Raw genomic sequence first — 16,898 nt, forward strand, 5'->3', positions numbered from 1 at the left:
TTCTGACAACTTTGTGTGACCGTGTGTATGCAAGACAAGTTTGAGCCAACATCCGTCGGAAAAAATCCTAGGATTTTGTTGTCGGAATGTCCGAACAAAGTCCGACCGTATGTACGGGGCATAAGTGTGGTGACGTCACAGCACTGGTGCTCCACTGAGAACTACTAGTCCTTCTGACACAGTGGCAGATGAGACTTGTATTTTTCTCATTCACAAATTTCTGTGAATCAATGACAAGTTGGATTAATAAAATGACAGGAGCCAGTAAGGTGATGATTCTGTAAGTGGGAGGAGGGAAGGGATAGTTTGAACTTTGGGGTAGTGTAAAATGAAATCTGGTCAGAAAAATGGACTTAGCTTTTTCTGTTGTATCAGAAATGCACTCATGTATATATTTACTGAATGCACCACAGCTGTAAACTAACTATACATTCTGCTGTAAAAGGGACTACCAGAATAAGAAATTGTTGATAAAAGAAACCATCAATTAATCCATTGGATTCAGCTGTGGCATATGGTATTATCATTAGAATCCCCTTCCTACTGACACAGACAGGATGGCACTCACATAGTAACAATTGTATTTCTTTATAAACAGCACTGCACTAAGCAGTTTCTATTATACTGCCATCCTGAAACCCATCGCAGGATATAATATAATATATACCTCCTGCCAGACTCACAGCAAATACACAACATATTTCTGTTCTATAATACCTTCATGCTTAACGTTGAACTCCAGGGAAAGTAAAATTATCCCTTGCACGCTCATGTATGCCAATAAAAATGACTTTTACTTAACTAATCCCTCACTCCCACAGGTTTCCTCCATGCTATACAACTGACCCCTGCAGCCTCTTCTCTAAGGCTACATTCGCAATTCAGGCTGGCAGGAATTGCAGCCGCCAGCTCTGTTCATTATAATATTAGGCAACTAGCAGCTGCAGCTATACGCAGCGTCCACACAGCCATCGATTACCTGCAGTGGACACTGCTAGACGCACTTTGTGTGCACTGTGACTATATGCAGCCACTGGCAACCTGTCATTTCAGTGAACAGGGCTAGTTGCTCTCAACAGAAGATTCCTGCATTTGCAATTCGCACCGGCTTAAATCACTGGTGTGCATGTAGCCCAAGCACTCTGACCTCAAGTACAACGCAGGGCCAATAGCCTGAATTAGTATGTGAGAATACAATGACCTAAAAGCAAAATATATTGCAATAACCTAAAAGCAAAATAAATCGCTAATCCAGCGCTCATAGAAATGAAATTCAATTTACATATATGAATATGTGAGCTGCTACTATAACTTAAAAAAATCAATAAAGGTCTCATATGCTTTAAAAGAACAAAAATGTATTAGAATCCATAAAAAGTAAAAGCAGCTCTCTTCAGTATAAGAAACCACTTGTTTCCAAATAGTCCAAATTTGGTTACACCCTAAAAAGTGAGTCCAAAATGAAGCTTTATCCGCTTAGTGTGTGTTTCTTTGGTTCTTTGGCTATATCAGGTATATGGATATACAGGTCCTTCACCACACTTTGTGATACCGCTCCCCTCAAAGTTTGCACAACACTCTCTCAAACATCCTAGGATTGTTGGAATCACCATGGACAACAATCCTAGGATCTGTGAGAGAGTGTCGTGCAGTCTGGGCAGTCAACGTTGCGTATTAAAGAAGAAGTAAACCCTGATGGGTTTAACTTCCTCTTTATTCCCCTGCAAAAACCGTAAAAGCATAATGGATTATGCATGCATGCTAATATGCATCGCAATACTTACCTTTGATTCAATGGTCTGGCACCCGCAAGGCCCCTCCCAATTGCTGACATCTTCTCCCCGGATTCCTTCGGTGTCAGTCATTGGCCATCTTGATTGGCCAGCTTGTGATGATGTCACTCCCGCACATGCACAATAGTGCAGTCATCCTGGCACATAGGCACTGTGCCAGAATCTAATCTTAGCTGCGCATGCACAGTTCTATTTACGTTCTATGGACTGCAAGCTGGCAGGTAGGTTTGTTTTATTGCATATAATTTTAATTTACAAATACCATACTGGTGACCCCACAATAGGGATAAAACTTTTCTACGGAAGGGAGTTTAATAAGACACATGGCCACTCATTAAAATTAGAAGAAAAGAGGTTTAACCTTAAACTACGTAGAGTGTTCTTTACTGTAAAAGCGGTGGTGGAATTCCCTTCCACAGACGGTGGTTTCAGCAGGGAGCATCGATAGTTTCAAAAAACTATTAGATAAGCACCTGAACGACCACAACATACAGGGATATACAATGTAATACTGACATATAATCACACACATTGGACTTGATGGACTTGTGTCTTTTTTTCAACCTCACCTAGTATGTAACTATGTCTCTTCTGCAATTAAGAGCCTCTCTGCTCACAGTTTAACATTAGCATTTATTTTCACTATAATGTACTGTAATTATTACACATAGAAAACTATAAGCATTTTTATCATGCATAGATCTAGCTGTACATGTCACTACAAGCTAAAGGCTATGCTTATAATATAGCTTAGTTTATATCAATGTAAACTTAAATACTGAACTCATAATATAGGAGAGTGCATAATATGTCTATGCATCTGCCTAGACAATATGTGTTATGCACATGCCACTGTCACCGTCATGTGAAGTATAGCAGTGACGCAAGACACCTAGCAGAACAATAGAACTTGTGATAAGGCTTATTGGACTTTAGCCTTCACTAGAGCATATGTGATACATTAGTGCTGAAAATGACCCTGCCTCCTGTTCAGGCAATTCAACAAGTGCTTAATGGGAGGAGATAGCTGCTAACCATAAATAAAGCTGAGAGCTCAATTGGAATAGAAGGTTCAGCTTTAGTCTTTGCTCTGTTCTGCTCTCTCCCTTCAGCACTGTAATAACCATTAGCACCATGGACAGCGGCTTTCTCAAGCTGGATGCTGCAGAGTTCTTGGAGATTTGGCAGCGTTTTGACTCTGATGGTAAGCAAATTATATTATATTCCTTTAAGTCTGTTAGAACTAGGTTAATAAAACACACAGAAAAAAAAAATTTAATCTAAGCACACAAATAATACTGTGTAGCAGTGTGTAGAATGTATAAAATGATGCCTACCTATAAAAAGGCTTGGATAGACTTTGTTTTAGCGTTTGGGTGCAGGGGTTTTAGACCTGCTTTTGACTGTAACATGAATAGATTTTAATAGCGATGTATACAAAAAAAATATGAAGCAGGTCTTAAAACAGCCTCACAATAGTCATCCATATAAGAAAAAAGTAATTAGAAATCTGTAGCCCTGTGATTGAAGCATAAATAAAACTCCAGTCAAATACAGAAAAAAAAGTCAGCCTATGTATGTCCTAATAGTATTCAAAGTATGCAAAGTAAGGTATTCTATAAGTAATGCAAATGCTATGAGAATGATAATATGCATTTCATTTTAAAAACAGTAGTAGGTTATTTAGCTTTTGTCTACTTTTGCTCTACTATGTGTGAGTATGAATGTGAAATAGGGATATGTATGCATATGGGACCTCCTTGAGAGTAGGGGCTGATGTGTATGTACAGTATGTAAAGCACATAAACTGTTGGTACTATAAAAATACTTGTAATAAAAAAATAAATAAATAAAAAAATATATATATATATAGATATACATATATAGATATAGATATAGATAGATAGATAGATAGATAGATAGATAGATAGATAGATAGATAGATAGATAGATAGATAGATAGATAGATAGATAGATAGATAGATAGATAGATAGATAGATAGATAGATATACATCTATATATATATAGATATATATATATCTATATATATACACATATTTGAACCCTTGCTGATTTTGTGCGTTTGCCCACTGACAAAGAAACGATCAGTCTATAATTTTAATGGTAGGTTTATTTTAACAGTGAGAGACAGAATAGCAGCAACAATTTCCAGAAAAACGCATTTCAAAAAAGCTATAAATTGATTTGCATTTTAATGAGTGAAATAAATATTTGAACCCCTATCAATCAGCAAGATTTCTGGCTCCCAGGTGTCTTCTATACAGGTAATGAGCTGAGATTAGGAGCACTCTCTTAACGGTTGGTCTCCTAATCTCAGCTTGTTACCTGTATAAAAGACACATGTCCACAGAAACAATCAATCAGATTCCAGTCTCTCCACCATGGCCAAGACCAAGGAGCTGTCAAAGGATGACAGGGACAAGATTGTAGACCTACACAAGGCTTTGTCAGTGGGCAAACGTACAAAATCAGCAGGGGATCAAATACTTTTTTCCCTCACTATATGTATTTATATCATACACAGCACAATGGTATATACTGAAGGTTCTGTACTTGCTCAGTAATAACAATTATAAACATAATTATTGCAACATTTTTACAACTGTCAACTCACATTCCTCTAGTAGTTGACAGTATCACTTCACTAAGTAGATTATGAAGGTTAAGTATTTTCCATTTCTGAGGAAATAGGATGTAATTTACTTAATAAAAGACTTCCAATCATCGGAAATATGAACAGTGTAAAATACCTTGTATAACCCATTATTGTTGACCCGGCCTCACCCTCCAGATCAGTCTTCTATTATTTAATTTTTTTCACATTAAGGACATGCAGAGCACAATAAGGCAGTTGAAACAGTAATGTGGAACTGCAGTAAACCAAAGTAGACAAATGTATTTCAACTTTCATTATTTAGAGCAATCAGAACAATAACAAATGATTGTTGATTGGTTTACATGCATTATTGCATCTTATTATTATTTAAGGAGCCGAATATTTGATTTTATACATAACTGAAAATAGTGTTGGATAAATTCTATGCTTGTAGGTTTGGGACTTAAATGTAACAGTCATTATTATGGAATGAAAATATATTTTCTATGTATTTAGACAATGGTTACATTGAAGGTAAAGAGCTTGATGACTTCTTTTGCCACCTTCTTAAGAAGCTAGGCACGGTAAGTAACTTCTACCTTCTACTATTATTTGTTTATATTTAATAATAACTCAAGATTTTATTGATAACTACAATTTTTTTAAATACATTTGCGAATGTATATTTGCCTAAGCATTTGCCATCTGTACATAAATAATGGTAGCATATAATTGTGCATAAAAGATAATTATAAGAGAGGAGCTGCATTCATATGGCTATATATATTAAACATCTACTGTATGTATGTGGGTATTGTGCATATTTATTTCACATATTCTTAAGTGCAGGCTTAATAATACTGAAGGACGTTATTCAGTTTATATCTTTGTTGCATCGCTTGACAAAAGATGAACCTGTTACTAATTACCAATAATAAGCTACGGCTAGCAGAGTGTTAAGTATGAAGATTTATATGTTTTCTTAATTACTGCTTGATTTGATATATTATTTAAATATTGGCTTACGAGATATAGTCAGAATCTATTGCTATTTAAATGATTGGTTTGTTAGAATATGCATTTGAAAAAGTTGAAAGAAATTGCATGTTAGTAGCTTTGCCACCGATGACTTGTTTATGATGATGCAGTATACAAGGACTGTCATCCTTATCCTTCTTTTTCTACCTGGTAAGTCAGTAATCCAGAAAAAGAACGTGCATATCAGATGTCGGACACCTGTCATGCACATGTTTGTTCCCAGTCACTGATTTGCCATGTATTGAAGTAAAGATAAGAATGACAGCTTGGAAATATTTACCTTCAAGTCAGTGATTGCTGCTCTCATATTTCTATCCTGGCAGGTTGCATTTATTAGAATAGGAACCTACAGAGCAAGCTATAAATGGCCCAAAAATGGACCTATCAGTAAGTCTGTACAAATAAATTCACGACATGTCACATTGTACAGCAACTTTATAGTTAAAAATTAAAAGTTATTAAAAATCTATGTTGAGCTCCACTCAGTGACTTTGTCTAGATTGAGAGGATTTCATCATTCAGCTGCAGCCAGGAGTAAGCATTTTCTCAGTCCCCTCTCACCAGTGAACACTATAAGGCCCCTTCCACGCGATCAGCCCACTGGGATCCACCTGTTCCTTTTTCAGACGGATCTGATCGGGCTATCCATTGAGTTCTATGGGCAGGCGGATGTCAGCAGAGATGTGTCCGCTGACACACGCCTGCCATCCGTTCTGCTCAAAATAGATGGATGGCGATACGTTCACCATCTGTCCAGCGAATGGGATCGGATGAAAACGGAGGCTGTCCATTTTCATCCAATCTCGCCATAGAGAACAGCGGGGCTCTGACAGGTTTGTCCCTACACAGTGAGCGGAGATGGACCTGTCATCCCCCGACTCAACGGGCATCATCGGAGCGATCCCCCACTGAGTTAGCTGAGCCTGTCCAGCGGATCTGCCCCATGTGAAAGGGGCCTAACATTGTAACCTTGCAGCAAGTCCCAAGGTGAGCATGTACACCAGGGGCTGTACTGTGGCAGACAGCTTCTTGCTGTCTCTCACTTGAAGAAAGCCAAAAGGTTCTCATTGCATTCAAGCAGTTTCAGGCTCCGTTCACACACATGCGAATTGGGTGCAGATTTCACCACATCCAATTCACATGATTGGAGAGTGTGACCAGCTCTCAATGGAGCCAGCTCACACAGCTCTGGGGCGGCCTCAGTCTGCATTGAAAAAGGGTCCTGTGCGTCTTCTGGTCCGATTCAGGTGCGAATTCAGGCAAACATTCGGACCTGATTCGCACCCGAATCGGTGAATAGGGACACACCGGACCCCATGCTGCGAACTGCGACCGCAGCATGTGTGAGCGGAGCCTTAAGAGCCGGTTCACACGGGGGCGACTTGTCAGGCGACCTAGCCGCCTGACAAGTCGCCTCCCGTTCTGTACAATGGAACCGTTCTAATCGGAGCGACGCAAGTCGCTCCGACTTAGAAGAAAGGTTCCTGTACTACTTTGGGGGCAACTTGCATAGACTTCTATACAGAAGTCGTCTTGCAAGTCGCCGCGGCAGTCGTGTGCAGGTCGCCTCGGTGAGGCGACCTGCAATTCGTGCCGCTTCTAATGTGAACCGGTGTCTTGTCAAATACAGTCCCCTATCATATAGTGTCCACCCTGTACTGCGCAGGCGCAGTACGGAGGACAAACGAGACGCTGAAAGTCTCCGAAGTTCATCAGCTGTACACGGCGCCTGCGCTTTTATTCTCACCCTATGTCCAGGTTCATTCCCTACTATCCAAGTGGACATAGAGTGAGAATAAATAGTTGCCGAGCGCAGCGAGGCCGTGCCCGAAGCGTGGCGAGCGAAGCGAGCCCGCGAGGGGCCCTCTTACACTGCCATCGCTAAGAAGTGCCGAAGCGCCGTGTACAGCTGATGGTCAGTTGATCAACTTCGGACACTTTCGGCATCTCCTTCTGCTCCGTACTGCGCAAGCGCTGCGCCTGCGCAGTACGGAGCGGACACTATCCGATAGGAGGACAGTATATGTCAGAACACCGGCGCTAAGCCTACCTTGGGATTTCAAACCTGATTAATGATAAATTAACAGAAGAACAGGAATTAGCACAGACCAGACATCAGAAAGCAGACACATTTCATGGGCATTCTGGATTCTGGCTGCAGCTGACAGTATATCTTAGATAGCATTAGTAGATAACCTGTCACCTTTCATCTAATACTGCTTGTTAAGGAAACAGCTTTTGTTGATTTAGGTTTATGGTTTCGCTTTGCTGGCAGATTCCTTATATACTTGCATATTGTACAGATGTAAAAAGGAAAAAAAATCACAAATTAGAATCATTCTATAAAAGTCTCAAACTCAGGAACATCAAAGGACAAACAAAAATCAAGTCAGATTTCCTTAAATAGGAGCTCAGATATTAGCATAGCTTTTACCAGCCTTCCTTCCCCTAAGGTGAAGCACAAAGCCTTGCCACACCCTTTTGCCATTAGGAACAATAGCCCAGGCTGGATGAAGCTGTTTAGCCATGAGTTGGTCCAGCTTTACTAGCACTATATTGCTTTGTGTGCATATCTGAATTTACATTGGAGTAAATGCACATTGTGATCTCATTGAATATAGTACCTATTAACAGAGGGAATGTATGATAAGTTACTGTTTATTTTCAATGTGTACATATTTTGATTTATTCCAATTATACTAAATGCTTTTGGTGACATTATTTGCACGATTGTTGCACTGCCTGGCATTGCCCTCTTTTCTTATAGAGAATATCGATTCCCCTTCAAGTGGCTATTGGGATGACAGTGCAAAAACCATCCTTGCTAAAAGGCCACTGAGATAAAACCTGTTACAAGATAAGCCCCTAAGACACTGCCTTGTATACGGTGAATCTTTTTAGGTGAAGTCGTGCGGCGCTGTAACCAAACAAAATTGATGTCCTTTTTTTCCCACAAATAGAGATTTCTTTTGGAGGTACTTGATCACCTCTGCGATTTTTATTTTTTGTGCTATAAACAAAAAAAGAGCGAACATTTTGAGAAAAAAAAACAATACTTTTTCCTTTTTGCTATAATAAATATCCAAAAAAAGATTAAAAAAAAATGTCTTCATCAGTTTAGGCCAATATGTATTCTTCTACATATTTTTGGTAAAAAAAATCGCAATAAGCATATATTGATTGGTTTGCACAAAAGTTATAGCATCTACAAAATAGGGGATAGATTTATGGCATTTTTATTTTTAGTTTTTTTTGTTTGTCACTAGTAATGGCGGCGATCTGAGATTTTTATCGGTACTCTGACATTGCGGCAGACAGATCGGACACTTTTGACACTTTTTTGGGACCAGTGACATTTATACAGCGATCAGTGCTATAAAAATGCACTGATTACTTTGTAAATGTCACTGGCAGAAAAGGGGTTAACACTAGGGGGCAATCAAGGTGTTAAATGTGTTCCCTGGGAGGTGTTTCTAACTGTGGGGGGATGGGACTGACTGGAGCAGGAGATAGATCGCTGTTCCTAATCACTAGGAACAGCAGATCTCTATCTCCTCACCTGTCAGAGTGGGGATCTGTCTATTTACATTGACAGATCCCCATTCTGGCTCTCTTTCCCGCCATCGCAGGTGGCCGGCTGATATTGCGGCCGCTGGCCAAACGCATCGGGTCCCCCGCCATGCAGCGGGTGCAGGTGCGCGGCTGCTGTGGCTCCTAAAGGAGCCAATGTGCACCTACAGCGATTTGCGGGAACGAGCCGACCTGCCGCAGTATAATGACGGTGGCTGGACGGCAAGTGGTTAAACATTGATTTTCATACAGAGAGAATGCTTAGTATCTCAGCTGTCCATCCAGACACATTTGCACTGTACCAGTCTACACTAGTTCCTTTTGTTAGTAACTTGGTCACACTGGATCCACCTTGGCTGTAAAGCTAAAACATTCACTGCAGGCTACTTCAAGTGGTTGTAAAAGCAGAAGGTTTTTTATCTTAATGCATTATTTGCATTAAGATAAAAAACCTTCTGTGTGCAGCGGCCCCCCTAATACAAACCTGAGCCCCATCTCTATCCAGCGATGTGCACGAGAGCCTCGGCCGTCTGGGACTCTCCCTTCTGATTGGCTGAGACACAGCAGCGGCACCATTGGCTCCCGCTGCGGTCAATTAAAGTCAGTTAGCCAATCAGGAGAGAGAGGAGGAGGGGCTGAACCATGGCTCCATTCCTGAATGGACACACGGAGCTGTGGCTCACCTCGGATGCCCCCATAGCAAGCTGCTTGCTGTGGGGGCACTGGACAGGAGGGAGGGGCCAGGAGCAGCGAAGATGGACCCGAGTAAAGGAGGATTTGGTCTGCTCTGAGCAAAACCATTTCACAGAGCAGGTAAGTATAACATGTTTATTATTTTTAAAGAAAAAAAAATTGGCCTTCAGTATCACTTTCATGCCTTCAAAAAACTGGATGTATAAGAGTGCCAATGCTAAGAAGATTCTTTTACCCACGAACAAGATTCCAACCTACTCTGGAAGCTTAAGGCCTCATGCACACCGGACTTTTTTATACATGGCACTTTTACCCCCTTCCTGCCCAGGCCAATTTCCAGCTTTCATCTCTGTTGCACTTTGAATGACAATTGCGTGGTCATGCAACACTGTACCCAAACTAAATTTTTATCATTTTGTTCACAAATCTAGAGCTTTCTTTTGGTGATATTTAATCACCACTGAGTTTTTTATTTTTTGCTAAATTAACAAAAAAGACTGAAAATTTTGGAGAAAAAAAAAAGAGTTTCCTTTGTTTCTGTTATAAACTTTTGCAAATAGGTAATCGTTCTTCATAAATTTATGCCAAAATATATTCTGCTACTTTTCTTCAGTGAAAATAACGCAAATCAGTGTACAGTATATTATTTAGTCTGTAGGAAAGTTATAGAGTTCATAAACTATGGTATATATCTGAAAATCGATCAGTTCTTATGTACTGATAGCCTATCTCATTTCTTGAGGTGCAAAAATGCCGGGACAGTACAAATTTCCCCCAAATGACCCCTTTTTGTAGAGTAAACAATTCAATGTATTTAGTAAGAGGCATGGTGAGTTTCTTTTAGGTTTTTATCATAATTTTTTGGAAAATTAAAAAATGTAAAAAAATAAAAAATGTATTTATTTATTTTTTTTTTTTTACATACTGTCACCAATGCAGTACTGCTTACAGCATCATCATATAACTGATGTGGCAAAGATCAGGGAAACTGACTGGTGACATTTTGTTTTCTTTTTTTATATTGCTCTGTGACCAGAGCAATATAATTTTATCATTGTAACATTGTACTTTTTACACATTATGATTGCTTATAGCAATGAATTTCATCCTGACCACAGCTAGTCACATGGCATAGACGGGCTGTGATTGGCCTGGTCTGTACCATATGATCACCGTGACCAATCACAGCTAGCAACACAATTCTACACAATGGATGACATGAAAGGAAGCCATCCATTGTTTACAATTGTCATGTGATCTGCTGTGATTGGTCACATGGTACCCCTCAGTGGGCCGGTACACTGATCAGTCATCGGCTGTGTCTGATGGATGTTCATATGATGTCCACCCAGATCGCCAACTCTGGTTATAGCTGCTTCTAGGAGCGTCTGGTGGGGCTTTTTTCCTGCCTCTAAACTCCCCTGCATGTTAGCCTATGTGTGCTTTTAGCAGCAGGTGCTTTTAGAGGCAGAAAAAAATAACACTGCCAGGCCGTCCGGGAGCAGCAGAGTTTAGGCAGAAAAAATGCTTGGAGCTGCGAAACACGCCTAAACGATTGTTAAGCACTTTAGCATTTATTCATTTCAATGGCCAGAATACATTAAAATTCTGGCCAATTAAATAAATAAACTCATAAAACACCATACGCTGCTAAACTCTGCTAACCTGGTTTGAAAAATCGCAGCTTTGGTGATTTTTTTAATGCTGATTTTCTCCCTGTCAGGAGAAACAACGTTTTACAATAAACCAGTGTGCATGAGGCCTTGTGGTGATGTGCTATGCAAGATAAGTGGAAGTTACACAAGCACAGCTTCCAGGAAGTGAACTTTTCCTGTCCTACTGACCATGTGAGGGGCTTTATGAAATCTTGATTTAGGGGATTGCAGGCAACTTGAATAAAGAAGAGTTGACTTTCTGACTTTGGCAACTTTGGTTTGCTAGCATTAGTAGCTCATGTTTTCCTTGAATTGCTCTTTAAAAATTGTAGTAGTCGTTTTTTTTATTAAATGGAACAAACAGGCTGCATAGAAGATACCATCATGGTCCATGGATGACATTATCAAATAATGAAATTATAAAATTAGTTTTATACAGTGAACAGCTTGATGTATTGATGGAAAGAAAACAGGTCCATTAATCGGAACTGGAATGCTTCAAACAATGCAGAAACTAAACACCATTCTAATGCTACACAAAAACACAACAGGAATCATACAAATGTCATAAATTTAAAACAGTCTTAGACCCAAAACCAAATGATACATTTCAGTTTACCAGTTCTTAGATGTGGTGGGTGCATTAGTATTATTTGTACGCCCTTTTTTCTTTATTTTTACCTGGTGATGATGAAGCTTCACATGAAGCTTGTCGCCCAAAAAAGTTCAGGAGCTACTTTTGGGCGACATGATAAATTGTGATGCAATCGCGGCAGGCCCACACCACGATTTTAGGTGTCATTCAAATAAATGGCATCTCAAATGTGAGCCCCGCGATTTGTCATTCACACATAGTCGCTTTGAAATCGTGGGCAGAATTGCATCAAATCTGCCCGCGATTCAAAACGCTGAAGTGTGAATGCAGCTTTAATGATAGAGGTTAATATGACTAAACTGTTGAGGATCTGTTGACTATAGAAAAGCTATGAACAGACAAGTGTCTGTAACATAACAATTGTGGTTTCTATTATGATTCACCTGTCTTGCTTATATTTTATCATTGTGTGATAAAACAGTTACAAGTACCATCTGCCTTTATCACTACATTAGAATATATAATAAAATAATGTGGAAAAAAGTAAGAATAGACCACAGTAGATGTTATTCAAGTGCACTTAGCACAGAAGGTGCTAACACATCTGTGAAAGTGGTAAGTATAGACTTAATTTTTGTACAAGGGAGTATATGTCTTCAATCATCTTAGAAAAGCAGCTGCTGCTCCTTGTTGATCTGAGTAGAATTATGAGTCCAATCAATCTGAAGTCCTTCATTCTTCATCAATAAAGCAAATTTACCAAAGGGGCTCGTGCAAGGCACTTATCAATCTTTTCAGGTGGTATTTAATAAATTGATCAGACCTAAGGGATCTTAAAGTCTGTCTGTAGCAGAGTGCCCAATTAGATATTCTATCATGTTTTTATTGCTACCTGGTCCCTTTGTGGCAAGGTTCACCCATCTATTTGTACTGGCGACCACTGTGTAGTTAAGGTGAAATGGAAGTGAGGTGATATCCAAAATTGGGAGCTGTCCCAAGAACAATAAGGGTAAGCCCCGGTTCACACTGAGGCAGCGCGACTTGCAGCGCGACTGCCTCAGGCGACCTGGACACGACAGGGGCGGCGACTTGCAAAACTACTTCTATATAGAAGTCTATGCAAGTTGCCTCAAGTCGCCCCCAAAGTAGTACAGGAACCTTTTTCTAAGTCGGAGCGACTTGCGTCGCTCCAATTAGAACGGTTCCATTGTACAGAACGGGAGGCTACTTGTCAGGCGGCTAAGTCGCCTGACAAGTCGTCCTAGTGTGAACCGAGCCTTAATCTCCTAATGAGGATAACTGTTCAAAGGACCACCGTCACTACAGGAGATTTCCTCCAACTTTCTTTTACCTCTCTGGGACAGGAAGTAAAGGTACATTTCCCCAATGATACACAGACAGAATAAATGGTAGGAGTTTTAACTATCCCCTACTCTATCCAAAACTTTAAAAAAGTTTTAGTTACACATACACTATATTGTCAAAAGTATTGCCTTTACACGCACATGAACTTTAATGGCATCCCAGTCTTAGTCCGTAGGGTTCAATAGTGAGTTGGCCCACTCTTTGCAGCTTTAACAGCTTCAACTCTTCTGGGAAGGCTGTCCACAAGATTTAGGAGTGTGTCTATGGGAATGTTTGACCACTCTTCCAGAAGCGCATTTGTGAATTCAGGCACTGATGTTGGACTAGAAGGCGTGGCTCGCAATCTCTGCTCTAATTCATCCCAAAGGTGTTCTGTTGGGTTGAGGTCAGGATTCTGTGCAGGCCAGTCAAGTTCCTCCGTCCCAAACTCACTCATCCATGTCTTTATGGACCTTGCTTTGTGCACTGGTCCAAATCATTTGGTGGAGGGGGGTTTATGATGTGGTGTTGTTTTCAGGGGTGGGGCTTGGCACTTTAGTTCCAGCAAAGGGAACTTTTAAGGCGTCAGCATACCAAGACATTTTGGACAATTTCATGCTACCAACTTTGTGGGAACAGTTTGGGGATGGCCCCTTCCTTTCCAACAAGACTGCACACCAGTGCACAAAACAAGGTCCATAAAGACATAGAGTTTGGGGTGGAGGAACTTGACTGGCCTGCACAAAGTCCTGACCTCAACCCGATAGAACACCTTTGGGATGAATTATATGTGGGACTGCGAGCCAGGCCTTCTCGTCCAACATCAGTACCTGACCTCACAAATGCACTTCTGGAAGAATGGTCAAACATTCCCATAGACACACTCCTAAACCTTGTAGACAGTCTTCCCCGAAGAGCTGAAGCAGTTTTAGCTGCAAAGGGTGGGCCAACTCAATATTGAACCCTACAGTCTAAGACTGGGATGCATTAAAGTTCATGTGCGTGTAAAGGCAGGTGTCCCAATACTTTTAACAATATAGTGTATACTGTAAGGTATTTGCCAACACAAAGACTTTGGAAGACATGAATGTCTTGGTAACAAAAAAAAATGATAGTAGATTTGCTTGGTTTTGTTGCCAGCACCTTAATATACAGTGATACCTCGGTTCACAAACTTAATTCGTTCCACCACTCTGGTCGCGAACCGAGGTAAATTTTCCCATAGGGTTCAACGTAAAAAAGGTAATCCGTTCTGAACTTTTTTTGGTTTTTGAACCTCAAAAATATGAAACAAAGTACAGTGCAGTATGAAGAGAGAGAACACTAACCTTGTTTGAGATGACTTCTGGCCTGGCTCTGAACAGTCTTGTCACCTTCATTACTGCCCCGCACTTTCTTCTTACTACCAAGCTTGCTCTCAATTTTCTTTGGAGCCATACTGGATGTCCAGTATGTGATAAAAAGCACGCAAACAAGCTTTACAGCAAGTGTGCACAGGGATGTACAGTACAAAACTGTTCAGTATGTGCTAAAAAGCACACCAAAAAGCTTCTCAATACAGTACACTTTCAGTTTCTCTCTGTGACCACGATCTCACCTACAGGAAGTCATGACCACGTGTCAGAGCAGGGAAGATGGCTGCGGCTCATGTTCGTGAACTGAGGTGTTTGTGAACAGAAGCGTTTGTGAACCGAGGTATCACTGTATAACACAATTTATCAATGTAGCACCCTAATGTTAGGGATCAATTGATTTCACCTTAAGCCTGGAATTGCTGCACTTCTCACCTCTGTCACTGGGTGGCCGGGTACCTGGTGACATTGGATAAGATAAGGGCGATGCAAGAACAGATTAGGAGTATATGTCTCATCCAATGGGCAGGGGTTTTCTTGGCCCCTTGGCCTCCTGGGAGAACCTATATATTTGGGTGGAGTCAGGTGATCGAGGTTTTGTGCCACCTGGATGGCTGTCTGGGTAGACATGTGTTCTGTTGCCCGGGCTGCTATGCCATTATTTAGGATTATCCTGGGCACATCTGGCTACTGGGCTGTCTAAGGGCCTATCCAGAAGCATAGGATTGGGATTGTGGCTTGCAATCCAACCAGAAGTGACGGTTCTGCCGGCTGGAGAACCTGTCGTGGTCAGAGGTAGAGGGGAAGCTGTTGCCACTAAGGGACCATCCACCTTGTTACCAGGGACCACAGTGAGTAGCTGAAGCAAGTACCAGAGCGGTATTATCACCAACCAGGGACGGTGAAGATTCTGGAAACTTCGGCAGGTGCCAAGCCAGGGACCCAGCCAGTGGGGTGTCACTTGAGGAGTATCTGGAGTGCCAAGCCAGGGACCCATCAAGGAAGAGGGATTGATGCTTGAGGAAGATACTAAAGTGAAAAAAATTAGAAGAGCTCACGGGATTCAGTGGCAGTGAATCAGCAAGTCTAGTGAGAGAGACTGGGAGCTCAGTGGGCTGAGAATCTACAAGAAGTGATTGTATAAAAGTAAAGGAGTTTGTTACAATTTGTGTTAGGAACTGTTCTAAGACTGTTGCCATAGGAGACATCGCTCCTACACATGCAAATGTGGTGCCTTGCTGGGTGCCTTTCCTTGCATGGCTGTCTACCTGTAGACGTCTCGGAGACTGCCAATTGACATTGCAACTACCTAAGGGTGTCCTGGCTCTAAACCCTCTCTCCCACAGGTCTATTCAAGAGAAAATAAATCTCTTTGCATTCAAGAAGTGTCTGGCACCCATGAATCTACATCACACCCACTATGCCTTGCAACCCACTCTATACAGAAGGATATCAGCTGTTCCTGGCTCTGGAGGTTCTCATTAGATTAAAGGAGGCCTGGGACCTTGCTACATCATCATTAAGGACTTCATATATAACATTATGCATTGTGGTGTTAAATCCACCACAAGCTCTTCTTTATTAAAAAAAACAAAAAACTCTTTTTTATAGAAATATGGTCCATTTAAAGATTGATTAAAACCAAATTATAAGACAAGACTAGATCAGCAAAAACCCATGTGCATTGAAGTGATTTAAAAAAATATAACTTTTGAATCTTCTCTAAAATTCTGTGACTAATATGTAAACGATAACCTCTGTTTCTTTTAAAGATATATGTTTTCTACTCCAGTAAAAAATATGTTCCATTTAAAGCTTGGAAAAACCAGATTATGAGACAAGGGCCAGGTCAGCAAAACCTATGTGCAGTGGAGTAGTTAAAAGAGGAAAAAAATATACAGTAGTTTTTGAAACTGCACTAAAATGCTGTGTCTAATATGTAATGGAGAACCACAGTTTTATTTTTTTATAAACGGTATATATTTTCTAGAGAAAATGTTTTGTAATGTTATTAAAAATAACTTTCCCATTGCATTCTGTAGCCCAAATTTCCCTTGGAGTCATGATAAATTTGGCAACAGAATTGGTATTTAGGATTTCACAGAATAATCTTATCTTTGCCACTAATTGGCTCACTGCTTTTCCTGGAATTCTGCAAAGAGCTCACTAGTAGTTTTTTTTTTGCTCAACCCAGCGGGGCTGTAGGAAAAAAAACTGACAGCTCTGCAGGAGCCGCTGTA

The 16,898-nt window shown here is 40.6% G+C and overlaps 1 protein-coding gene across 1 annotated transcript in view; it reads left to right on the top strand.

Annotated features, from left to right (window-relative positions):
• Positions 1–2,729: 2,729 nt before the first annotated feature.
• The window catches only part of SCGN (secretagogin, EF-hand calcium binding protein), a 130,264-nt gene continuing 116,095 nt past the window's right edge, over positions 2,730–16,898 (top strand). Inside the window, exons 1-2 of the mRNA XM_073631178.1 lie at positions 2,730–2,997; positions 4,928–4,995. Coding sequence (XP_073487279.1) covers positions 2,928–2,997; positions 4,928–4,995 — 138 coding nt within the window. The 5' untranslated portion in view covers positions 2,730–2,927. The remainder of the gene's footprint in view (positions 2,998–4,927; positions 4,996–16,898) is intronic.

Source organism: Aquarana catesbeiana, linkage group LG05 (assembly GCF_042186555.1).
Source record: "Aquarana catesbeiana isolate 2022-GZ linkage group LG05, ASM4218655v1, whole genome shotgun sequence".
NCBI lineage: Eukaryota > Metazoa > Chordata > Amphibia > Anura > Ranidae > Aquarana > Aquarana catesbeiana.